The 13,063-nt window shown below is 49.6% G+C and overlaps 1 protein-coding gene across 1 annotated transcript in view; it reads left to right on the top strand.

Moving 5' to 3' along the window:
* Nucleotides 1–12,550: 12,550 nt before the first annotated feature.
* Nucleotides 12,551–13,063, top strand: part of LOC127585877 (complement C4-B-like) — an 86,969-nt gene continuing 86,456 nt past the window's right edge. The window contains exon 1 of the mRNA XM_052043588.1: nucleotides 12,551–12,714. Within this exon, the coding sequence (XP_051899548.1) occupies nucleotides 12,650–12,714 (65 nt within the window). The 5' untranslated portion in view covers nucleotides 12,551–12,649. The remainder of the gene's footprint in view (nucleotides 12,715–13,063) is intronic.

Here is a 13,063-nt window from a genome sequence, read left to right as displayed (position 1 = left end):
GTTTAAAGCACACTGTTGATGGATAGATTGTACAGAGAGGCTGATCAATGTGAAACCCAATTCATCGACAGTTATGTTCCTTTGTTGGAAACTTTCATAAGAACAAAAGCACAAAGCATTTTTCCACCAATTATTCAATACCACGAAGACCAGCGTTGCTCCCAGCACAGTCACCGAGATATTGTGCCTAAATTTTCCCCAAACTTATTTTAAAGCAAAAATAGTTTTAAAACACACCCTAGTGCAGGAGAAAATACATGCAATATGGAGAGTCATAGATTAATACAGCACAGAAACAGGCCCTTCGGCCCAACTGGTCCATGCCGACCAAGGTGCTAGCCCCATGTAGTCCCAATTGCACGCATTTGGCCCGTATCCCTCTAAACCCCACCCCCGTCCTCCCATCCATGTACCTGTCCAAATGTCTCTTAAGTGTTGTAATTGTACCCGCTTCTACCACTTCCTCTGGCAGCTCGTTCCACACACCCACTCCCCTCTGTGTGAAGAACTTGCCCCTCAGGTCCCCTTTAAATCTTTCACCTCTCACCTTAAACCTATGGCCTTAAGTTTTTATAGTCCCCTTTCCCTGGGAAAAAGACCATGTATGTTCACCCTATCTCTACCCCTCATGATTATATCCACCTCTGTAAGGTCACCCATCAATCTCCAAGGAATAAAGTCCTAGCTTGTCCATCTTCTCCCGATAACTCAGCCCCTCGAGTCCCCGGCCGCATCCTCGTAAATTTTCTCCGCAGTCTTTCCACTTTGATGACATCTTTCCAGCAACAGGGCGACCTAAATTGTACGCAACGCTGAAAGAGTCCTCCCAAGACAGGTCAACAGGCCAGTGAGTCCAGAATTATTGACGGACAAGTTTCAGTGTGTTAACTTATTTGTTATTTCTTTGGATTAGCAATCGATAGGATTGTTCACTATAGGGAGGATGTGGAAGCGTTGGAAAGGGTGCAGAGGAGATTTACCAGGATGCTGCCTGGTTTAGAGAGGATGATTTATGAGGAGAGACTAAGGGAGCTGGGGCTTTACTCTTTGGAGAGGAGGAGGATGAGAGGAGACATGATAGAGGTGTACAAAATATTAAGAGGAATAGATAGAGTGGACAGCCAGCGCCTCTTTCCCAGGGCACCAATGCTCAACACAAGAGGGCACGGCTTTAAAGTAATGGGTGGGAAGTTCAAGGGAGATATCAGAGGGAGGTTTTTTACCCAGAGAGTGGTTGGGGCATGGAATGTGCTGCCTGGGGTGGTGGTGGAGGCAGGTACATTGGTCAAATTCAAGAGATTACTAGATAAGCATATGGAGGAATTTAAAATAGAGGGATATGTGGGGGGAAGGGGTTCGATAGTCTCAGGCGAGGTTTAAAGGTTGGCACAACATTGTGGGCTGAAGGGCCTGTATTGTGCGGTGCTGTTCCATGGTTCTATGATAGGCCTGAACCTGCAGTCTGAAAGCATGAGTTCAAATCCCACCATGGCAGCTCGAGGGGTGAGAAAGCAAAACAGAACGGTTAAAGCTGGTGAGTCTGAACTGACTTGGAAACACCTCCAGTTCACTGGTCCATTGGGGAGCAAGACCTCTGCCTTCCTATTCCAGTGACTCCACTGTATTCTGACTGAATCGAACCAGCCGTCTGAACTGTTTGAGTGAGCCACTCTCCTTGGGGCAACGTGATGAGTGTTCAGTACTGGGCCTGCCTCCAACCCTATAAACAGTGCCTGTACAAGAATGTTGCCTGAGTGAGAAGTACTGTAAACTTTTGCAATCTCCATTGTCAAAGTGGGAATCAGTATCACTGCACACTGAACCTTGTTGTGTTGGTCTGGTTGAGTTCAATGTCAACACTGCTGTTTTGTTTTGTAGATGCTGAATCTTGGAATTGTTTAGTTAAGGTTAACAATTGACTCCTAGGACTGTCGAGAACTAGCTGCCTGTATTTTCCATTTTTCCAGCCAATGTTTCTATCTCCCAGTGACAGCACATGTGTTATCTGACATGGGACCTCATTTGGGCTAATGGCACCAGAAAGGATTTACTCCACACCAACCCCCTTCCAGTTTCAGCTGACATTCATTGAACAGTCTCAGCTTTCTGATATAACTTTCACATTTTTCATCTCTTCTCACTGCGTTGCTGAGATACGATGGCTCCGTGTGCACATGTCCTCGTCAATGGGGCAAGGTACCTCCAGAGAGCCTCGGGAAGGACAAGTCAAGTTGAGTTTGTTGTCATGTGCACAAGTGCGGTGAGGCACAGGTACAATGAAAAACTTGCTTGCAGCAACATCACAGGCAGGTAGGTACAGACAACACACAGAACATAAATTATACAAGTCACTGAAGAGAGGGGGAGGAAAAGTCTATGAAAACAAGACCTCAGTGCAAGCAACAAAGACACACTCAGAGGCAAGTCCATGGTAGTGCAAGAGGTGGTCCGTAGTGTTCCGTTGCTGAGGTAGGGTCAGGATTGTGCAGGTCAGTTCAAGAACCTGATGGTTGTCAGAAAGTAAATGTTCCTGAACCTGGGGGTGTGGGACTTCTGTACCTCCTGCCTGATGGTAGCTGCAAGAAGAGGGCATGGCCCGGATGGTGGGGATCCTCAATGATAGATGCCACCTTCTTGAGGCGGTGCCTCCTGTGGATGCTCTCAGTGGTGGGGAGGGCTGTGCCTGTGATGGACCGGGCTGTGTCCACTATTCTCTGCAGCCTCTTGCGTTCCTGTGCCTTGGAATTGCCGTACCAGGCCGTGATGCAACCAGTCAGGATACTTTGAACGGTGCATCTGTGGAAGTCTGTTAGAGTGTTTGGTGACATACCGAACCTCCTTCAGAAGTAGAGGCGCCAGCACGTCTTCTTCGTGATTGCATCCACGTTCAGCTGGCTGGAGAGTCAGAACTGGAGGTCACTCTTCAGGACCAAGGGGCAGCCACAGTTGGGAACTCATTTGGGATATGGGAACATCGGATGGCCATGAATCTTTGGAACTCCACTCAGGAGGGGTGTGGCTGCTCCAGATCGATATCGGTAATTTATTTTGGGACTGTTGGATTCGACTGTTTTAACTAGTTTTTTAACATGTATAGTGTTTAATACACCTCAAGTGGCTGCACGAGGAATGGCCGCTTCCTAGCTTATTGGTTCATCCATCAGGTGAATATGTGTGTTCTCACTGGTCGGTTTTGCCACAGGTATCTAATAGGTTTGCTGATTGGACTATTGTTAGCTAAGGAGTACCTCTTATCTCAGGTATAAAATGTGTCATTTCTTGTTAATCACTCTCTTGAGCTCTCTTCCCTCCCCGGCCCTAGGTCATCTTTAGTTCCTTTTGTCTCGGCTCATCTCCCAGTAGTAAACCTAGTGCAATGTGCTCTGTGACTGTTTCTTTGTTTTAAACCTTTCCAATGAAACTTTGTGAAGCACCAAGTTGTTTCCAACCCATTCTTGGACTCCTGAAAGAACCTACGGATTTGAAAATAACCGGATCCAACAGGACTGATGGGAAGTGTTGGGATTTGGGAATTGGGAGGAGCAGACGAGGATGCTCAAGTTTTATTCTGGCTCCTATTTTATGCCCTTATGTAAAACAATCAACCTTACGAATTAAGGGGAAATCTCTCTTCTGCCTGCATCATTCCCTGCACAATGGAAGATGGTTGTGCTGGTTGGAGGTCAATCATCGCAGTCCCAGGGCAGCAGGACTGTGTCCTAATTTCATCAGATGGTCAGAGGTTGGGAGGTCTACTGATGGTTGCACCACCAAGTGTTACTCACAACTCCTCAGCAAATGAAGCAGCAAGACCTGGACAACTTTCAGGCATGGGCTGATAAGTGGCAACTAACATTTATGTCACAAGGGTGTCAAGCAATAACCATCTCCAACAAAAGAGACAGTTCGATCACCACCCTTCATGTTCAACAGCACTGGCATCACCAGTGGCGCAGCGGGTAGGGCCGCTGCCTCACAGTGCTGTAGACTCAGGTTCAATCCCGACCTCTGGCGCTGTCTGTGTGTGGCATTTGCATGTTCTCCCCTCAGCCTCCAACACTCCAGAGAAAACAACACAAGTTTGTCCAACCTCTCCTTATAGCTCATACCCTCTAATCCAGGCAGCATCCTGGTGAACCTCTTCAGCACCCTCTCCAAAGCCTCCACAACCTTCCTGTAATGGGGTGACCAGAACTGCACACAATACTCCAAGTGCGGCCTAACTAAAGTTTTATACAACTGCAACTTGTCTTCCTGACCCTTATAAGATAAGATAAGATTTCTTTATTAGTCACATGTACATTGAAACACACAGTGAAATGCATCTTTCTGCATAGTGTTCTGGGGGCAGCCCGCAAGTGTCACCACGCTTCCAGGCGATGAAGGCAAGCATGTCATATGCAAGCATGTAAAACTTCGATAATCCAGCACCCAACGACTTGGAAATCATCGTTGGCCCAGCAGGTGAATTGAGGGTCCTGAGTGCAAATGGGGTGTGGAGCCGGAGCCAGGGTTGCAGTCCGAAACACTGGGTCTCAGGAACGTGGGTGGGTTTGCTGCTGTAGCCAGGATCTGGTGTTTATCAGAGTCAAAGTGGAGTTTATTGTCATCTGCACAAATCCATGTGTATACAGGTGCAATGAAAAACTTACCTGCAGCAGCATCACAGGCACAGAGCATCAGGTGCACAACAGAACAACATAAATTAAACATAAGTTATGCATATTATACATTTCCTGCTCCCTTTAAACTCACCTGCTTTAGCACGCTTGATGAACATCCTCAGCGTCCATTCCACCCACCACCAGCTCACCGTGGCCGCCGCGTGCACCATCTACTAAACGCTCCTTGCCAAGGCTTCTCCGACAGCACCTACTGAAAATCGTCACCTTCACCACCACCTGCAGGTTCCTCTCTAAGCTGCACCTGGCCCGGACTTGGGCAAATGTCGCCGTTCCTTCACCAGCACCAGCTCCAACTCCTGACCTTCTCCGTCCACAATAAAATGGTTGTGCTTGACCAGAAGGGGCTGCAGTAATTCAGGATGCAGTGGGACATAGAAGGTAGAACAGCACAGGAACAGGCCCTTCAGCCCACAATGACTGCTCCAAAGATGATGCAAAATTAAACTAATCCCTTCTGCCTGCACATGATCCATATCCCTCCATATAGAGACAGGCATGGTAGTGTCGTGGTTAGCGTAACGCTATTACAGCGCCAGCGACCCGGGTTCAATTCTGGCCGCTGTCTGTAAGGAGTTTATATGTTCTCCCCGTGTGTCTGCGTGGGTTTCCTCCGGGTGCTCAGGTTTCCTCCCACATTCCAAAAGACTTACCGGTTAGGAAGTTGTGGGCATGCTAGGTTGGCTCCAGAAAGGTGGCAACACTTGCGGGCTGCCCCCAGAACACTCTACGCAGAAGATGCATTTCACTGTGTGTTTCGATGAACATGTGACTGATAAAGATATCTTATCTTATCTTAACCATTCCCTGCAATGTGCCTACCTCTATTGTACCTGCCTGCACCACCATCCCTGGCAGCACATTCCAGGCACCCACCACTCTCTGTGTAAAAAGACCTGACCCGCACAAATTTAAACTTTCCCCCTCTCACCTTAAAGCTATGCCCTCCAGTATTTGACATTTCTACCCTGGGAAAAAAGATTCTGACTGTCTACTCTATCTATGCCTCCCATAATTTTACAAACTTCTATCAGGTCTCCCCTCAGCCTCTGGTGCTCCAGAGGAAAAACCTAAGTTTGTCCAACCTCTCCTTATATCACATGCCCTCTAATCCAGGCAGCATCCCGGTGAACCTCTTCTGCACCCTCTCCAAAGCCTCTACATCCTTCCTGTAATGGGGCAACCAGAAATGAATGCAATACTCCAAGTGCGTGCTAACTAAAGTTTTATACAGCTGCAACATGTCTTCCTGACCCTGATACTCTGTGCTCCTAGCGATGAAGGCAAGCATGTCGTATGTAAGCATGTAAAACTGCGATAATCCAGCACCCAATGACTTGGAAATCATCATTGGCCCAGCAGGTGAATTGGGGGTCCTGAGTGCCAATGGGGTGTGGAGCCAGACCCAGGGTTGGAGTCCAAAACACTGGGGCTCAGGAACGTGGGTGGGTTTGCTGCTGTAGCCAGGATCTGGTGCTTGTCAGAGTCAAAGTGGAGCTTATTGTCATCTGCACAAGTCCAGGTGTGCACGGGTGCAATGAAAAACTTACTTGCAGCAGCATCACGGGCACAGAGCATCAGAGACACAACAGAAAACCATAAATTAAACATAAATTATACATGTCGTATATTTCCTGCTCCCTATAAACTCACCGAGATCACTGGAAAATGTATTATTCTGCAATGTAACAAGTGAAGAAAGTGAAGTGTAAGTTGTAGACACAAGAGACGGCAGACACTGGAATCTGGAGCAACACACAATCTGCTGGAGGAACTCAGTGGGTCGAGCAGCATCTGTGGGGGGGGGGGGGGGAGGAATTGTCGACGTTTCAGGTCGAGATCCTGCATCAGGACATTAGAATGTTTTGAGGTATCAATAGAAGTGACATCCGATGGTCCAGAATATCTGCCGGTCCAGCACCCCCACCAAAGTGCTGGATTATCAGAGTTTTCCTGTAGCAGCTCTCCATCACCTTTCTGCGATGCTAAAGGCCACGTCCCAGTCTGTGTCATATTTAATGTTGCGATGGGCTTACGGCCATCGCTAACCCCACCCCTTTCCGCCCCAGTCACATTGCCCCCGCCTCAGCTCACCCCTGCCTTGTATGCCTGTTCTCCCTGTGACCGTGTGGGTTGCCCCCCTGGTGCTCCGGTTTCCTCCCACATCCCAGAGACGTGCGGGTCGGTGGGTTAATTGGCCGCTGTAAGTTGCCCCCGGTGTGTGGGTGAGGGGTAGAATCTGGGGAGAGTTTGTGGGAATGTGGGAACAGTAGGTCACAGGGAAGTAAGTGGGGAAAAGGGGACTGATGGAATTGCTCGAGAACCATCAGGGACTCAGTGGGCTGAATGGCCTCCTGGTTCAGTAGGAGTGTGAATTGCGACCTTGCACGGTACAGTTCTGGTCACCTCATTATAGCGTTGGAAAGGGTGCAGAGGAGATTTACCAGGATGCTGCCTGGTTTAGAGAGGATGCATTATGAGGAGAGACTAAGGGAGCTGGGGCTTTACTGTTTGGAGAGGAGGAGGATGAGAGGAGACATGATAGAGGTGTACAAAATATTAAGAGGAATAGATAGAGTGGACAGCCAGCGCCTCCTTCCCAGGGCACCAATGCTCAATACAAGAGGGCATGGCTTTAAAGTAATGGGTAGGAAGTTCAAGGGAGATATCAGAGGAAGGTTTTTCACCCAGAGAGTGGTTGGTGCATGGAATGCGCTGCCTGGGTCAGTGGTGGAGGCAGGTACATTGGTCATATTCAAGAGATTACTAGATAAACATATGGAGGAATTTAAAATAGAGGGATATGTGGGAGGAAGGGGTTAGATAGGATTAGGTGAGGTTTAAAGGTTGGCACAACATTGTGGGCCGAAGGGCCTGTATTGTGCTGTACTGTTCTATGTACATTGCAGACAATGCACACACTGTGTATTCACAAAGATCGTCAGATCCTGTCAGTCTCTGGAGGCCGGACACACTGATGGACGTGTCTCTGTCACCTTTCCCAGTGCAGACATAAGCTCACTGTCTCACTCTGGGGGAAGTTACACTACGTGATGGCTGTTGTAAACCCTACATTGCAACAGCAGCGACACCAGAACAAAAAAAACACTTCATTGGCTTGGGGTCAATTTCCAGAAAGCAGATTCCCGCAAACGCTTGGCAGATGCAAATTTTATTGAAAATAAAAAATGGAAAGGGTTGAACCCAATCCGTTCACAAGTTCAAGGTTAAGTGATGTTAATAGTTATCGAACAGCTTACTGTGGTACCAAGCAATGTTTACCTGGCAGGAATTTGGGCCGTTTATCCCCATTTCCAGCAAACAGTCTTTCTTAAAATACTGTGGTTGTGACATCAGTTTATACAGAAAACATTTCCCTCTTCAAAATCTGCAAGGAATTGAGCATTAAAAAAAGTTGCTTGGTATTGGTATTGGTATTGGTTTATTATTGTCACTTGTACCAAGGTACAGTGAAAAACTTGTCTTACAAACCGATCGTACAGGTCAATTCATTACACAGTGCAGATACATTGGGTTAGTACAGAGTGCATTGATGCAGTACAGGTAAAAACAATAACAGTACTTAAAAAAGTCATTAACACCCTTGCAATTTTGTTTTATTTATTTACAGAATGTGGGGTCACTGGCAAGGGCAGCATTTATTGTTCATCCCTCATTGTCCCTGAGAAGGTGGAGGGGTGATCCTCCTTTCTACCCAGTCCAATCCATCCGGTCAAGGCGGTCTCACATTGCTGTTGGATAGATAATTCTGGGATTTAAACCCGGATAGATAAATTCAGGATTTAAACCCGGATAGATAAGTCCAGGATTTAAACCTGGATAGATAATTCCGGGATTTCAACCCAGTGACAATGAGGGAATGGTGACAGACTTCCAAGTCAGAATGGTTTGCAGAGGTGGAGGGGAAGATGCTGGCTGGCCCTCCCATTAAGGCTGTTGCTTCAGAAACTCTAACCATTCATGACCTCCCAAACAGTATTTAACCAATAAAGTAATCTTCGAAAGTGTCATCAAACTCTTAATCAGCAAGTGTTCTTTATAATGGAACAAACGATGAAGATGTTTTTATTCTCTGACTCCGTAACTGAAAGCTTTGTGAATATGGTAAAACCCTGGAGCAGTAGGACCCTGCAGGCAATCTCTGAGGTCGGCCTGTGCTGTCATGGCCCCCTAGTGAATGAGTGGAAGTGGTGATCTCATGATGAAATCGGTCTATTCAGTGGCTCCTGCTTCATAAAACAAGATCTCTTTATCGGTCACATGTACATCGAAACACACAGTGAGATGCATCTTTTCCGTGGAGTGTTCTGGGGGCAGCCCACAAGTGTCGCCACGCTTCCGGCGCCAATATAACACGCCCACAACTTCCTAACCCCTAAGTCTTTGGAATGTGGGAGGAAACCGGAGCACCCGGAGGGGACCCACACAGACACGGGGAGAACGTACAAACTCCTTACAGACAGTGGACAGAATTGAACCCGGGTGCTGGCGCTGTAATAGGGTTACACTAACAACTACGCCACGCTTCCAGCACCAACATAGCATGCCCACAACTTCCTAACGTGTACGTCTTTGGAATGTGGGAGGAAACCGGAGCACCCGGAGGAAACCCACACAGACACGCGGGGAGAACGTACAAACTCCTTACAGACAGCGGCGGGAATCGAACCCCGATCGCTGGCGCTGTAATAGCGTTACGCTAACCGCTAACCGCTACACTACCGTGCCTGCTTGAAGCTCAGTCCACTGAAGGATGTCATGGTGACAATTGTCAACCAGGATTGGTAGTGAGAGCCTTTGGGGAATTTTTCTCTGGGACTGTGGTTCACTGAGACCAAACACAATTCATCCATTTTCTCCTCAACTTGGTTGTGTCAAGTAGTGTAGCGGGAGCCATCATTTAACTGCCACTCCCCAGTTGCCCCTGAGAAGGTGGTGGTGAGCTGCCTTCTTGAACGGCTGCAGGTATGGGTACACCCACAGTGCTGTTAGGGAGGGAGTTCCAGGACTTTGACCCAGCAACGGTGAAGGAACGGCGATATATTTACGAGTCAGGATGGGGTGTGGCTCGGAGGGCAACTTCTGGACGGTGGTGTTCCCCGTGCTTCTACAGCCCTTGTCCTTCTCGCTGGTAGAGGTGGTGGGTTTGGAAGGTGCTGTCTGAGGAGGGAGTTGGGTTTAGAAGCGACGCAAGTGGAAACCCTTCCTCTGGGGACAGGGACACCTGATCAAACCCCTTTGTGAACTCAACAACCCCAATCAGGCACAGTAGTGTAGCGGTTAGCATAATGCTTTACAGTGCCAGTGACACGGATTCAATTCCGGCCGCTGCCTGTAAGGAGTTTGTACGTTCTCCCCGTGTCTGCGTGGGTTTCCTCCAGGTGCTCTGGTTTCCTCCCACATTCCAAAGACATAGGGGTTAGGAAGTTGTGGGCGTGCTATGTTGGCGCCGGAAGTGTGGCGACACTTGTGGGCTGCCCCCAGAACACTACGCAGAAGATGTATTTCACTGTGCGTTTCGATGTACATGTGACTAATAAAGATATCTTATCTTATCTCAGATATCCCCTCTGCAGAGTAATGTGTTGGGGCGCCTCAGCCCCACAGACCCGGGTTCGATCCTGACCTCCAGAACTGTGTGTGAGTGTGTGTGTGAGTGTGTGTGTGTGTGTGTGTGTGTGTGTGTGTGTGTGTGTGTGTGTGTGTGTGTTGTGTGTGTGTGTACGGGGTTTGCACGTTCTCCCTGTGACCACGTGGGTCTCCCTCGAATGCTCCGATTGCCTCCCACATCATGAAGACGTGTGGGTCGGTGGGTTAATTGCAATTTGCCCCTGGAGTGTGGGCGAGGGGTAGAATCTGGGGGGGGGGAGGTGGATGGGAAGGTGGGGAGAATGAAATGCACAAGGGTAGGATCAGTGTAAAAATGGGGACTCTGAGGTCGGTGCAGACGGTGTTCCGAAGGATCTCGTTCCGTGATGCATCGTTCCGGGAACTTGTGACTCGGAGGACCCCAGGTCCCCTCAATCGTTTCTGGTGGGTGTGACCTCCTGGTTCAAGTGCAGTTCGGGTAATTGTGTCTACACACTCCCCAAAGCCCCTGTGCTGTTGTTATGGAGAAGGCAATGGTGTGGGGGGTGCCAGGTTATTTATTTACGGGCTGCTGCCATTCACCGGCTGTTCCTCACTGCCCCGGAGATGGAGACGGTGAGCTGCTTCTGACACCACTGACGTTCAGATGGTGAAGGTTCTCTCCCAATGCTTTGGGGGAAGGGTCTTCGTGGGTCCGGCCCAGCAATGATGAAGGAATGCAGAAACCTTCCCGTCAGGATGCTGTTTGGAGGGGGATCCTGCAGGTGGTGGTGGGGGGCATCTGCAGGTGGTGGTGCTGGGGGGAACCTGCAGGCGGTGGCGTTGGGGGGAACCTGCAGGCGGTGGTGTTGGGGGTGGGGGGAAGCCTGCAGGCAGTGGTGTTGGGGACGGGGGAACTTGGAGGTGGTGGTGTTGGGGGGAACCTGCAGGCGGTGGTGTTGGGGGGAATCTGCAGGCGGTGGTGTTGGGGGGAACCTGCAGGCGGTGGTGTTGGGGGGAACCTGCAGGTGGTGGTGTTGGGGGGAACCTGCAGGTGGTGGTGTTAGGGGAACCTGCAGGCGGTGGTGTTGGGGAAATATGCAGGCGGTGGTGTTGGGGGGAACCTGCAGGCGGTGGTGTTGGGGGAACCTGCAGGTGGTGGTGTTGGGGGAACCTGCAGGTGGTGGTGTTGGGGAAATATGCAGGCAGTGGTGTTGGGGGGAACCTGCAGGCGGTGGTGTTGGGTGGAACCTGCAGGTGGTGGTGTTAGGGGAACCTGCAGGTGGTGGTGCTGGGGGGAACCTGCAGGTGGTGGTGTTGGGTGGAACCTGCAGGTGGTGGTGTTAGGGGAACCTGCAGGTGGTGGTGTTGGGGGAACCTGCAGGTGGTGGTGCTCACCTTCACCTGCTGCCCTCGTCCTTCTCGGTGGTGGAGGTGGCGGGTGTGGGAGGGGCTCTGCCTGGGCGAGTCACCTCACTGCGTCTTGTAGATGGTGCCCACTGCAGCCACCGTGCGTTGCCGGTGGAGGGAGGGAGGGAGCGCTTCGGGTGCTGATGACTGAGTGGGCCATTTCCTCTTGGTGTTAAGCTTCTTGAGACTCCCTGGAGCTGCGACTCATCCAGGCAAGTGGAGAGTTTTCTATCAGACTCGTGACCTGTGCCTTGCAGATGGTGGGAAGGCCCTGGGGTGTCAGGAGGTGAGTCACACGCTGTAGGGAACCCAGTCTCGGATCTGATTTCAACTGTTATTTCAACACCCCTGACCCGCACGTCTCTCCCTGTGGAGATGAACACCAATGATTGACTTGGGTCCTTCTGTGTTCCCGAACTTGTGCTTCACACAGAGGAGCGGTAGGTGCCTGGAACGGGTTCCAGGGGAGGTGGTGGCGGCAGGTACAATGGTGATGTTTAAGAGGCTGTTAGATAGACACATGAATACGCAGAGAATCGAGAGGTATGGATCATGTGCAGGCAGAAGGGATGAGTTTAATTTGGCCTCATGTACGGCACAGACACTGTGGGCCAAAGGTCCTCTCCCTGTTCGACGTTCTATGTTCTACTGTTACCGTTCACAATGATACCTGTATCCCTTTGCTCCTTTGCTTCGCAATGACATATTTACCAAGTCTCCGATTTTTCCCACCAAGTTCTTGGCCCTAAAGTCCCAGACAGACTACACATTAGGCAGAAGATGGGAGAAAGTATGAAACACCACGTCTGCTGAAACATCCTCCATCAATAAGTAACCTGAAGTCAATATTGGTGAGTGACTTTCTATAAAAGGCAGTGGGGGAGAGTCCGGGAGAGCAGTTGGGTTGCTGTGATAAGCTCCTTTCCCTAGTTCTGCTGCCCACAGACAGTGGGGTGCTCCCTCCGACCATGGGGAGGCTGGCTGTCCTGTTTTGGCTCTGTGTGGTCATCCCAGGCACTGAACAAACCAAATCGTAAGTCTACTGCTTTCCACCTGCCTCTGATGGGACCATGTGGTGTGAAGCTGGTTTGACAAATAGTCCCAATGGACAGCTTGCTGAGTGATAACAGTGTGTGTGAGTGTGAATGTGTGTGTGTTTGAGTGTGAGTGTCTGTGACTGTGTGTGTTTCAATGTGAATGTGTGTTTGAGTGTGAATGTGTCTGTGTTTGATCGCGAATGTGTGTTTGATGTGTGTGCCTGTGTGAATGTCTGTAAATGTGTGTGTTTGAGTGTGAGTGTGTGCCCGAGTGTTAATGTGTGTGTGAGTGTGACTGTGTGTATTTGAATCTAAATGTGTGTGTGTATGTGTGTGTGCTTGTGT

This window comes from Pristis pectinata, chromosome 34 (genome assembly GCF_009764475.1).
Source record: "Pristis pectinata isolate sPriPec2 chromosome 34, sPriPec2.1.pri, whole genome shotgun sequence".
NCBI classification, from domain to species: Eukaryota; Metazoa; Chordata; class Chondrichthyes; order Rhinopristiformes; family Pristidae; genus Pristis; species Pristis pectinata.
The sequence above is the reverse complement of the archived record's forward strand: the minus strand, read 5'-3'. Positions and strand labels throughout refer to the sequence as shown.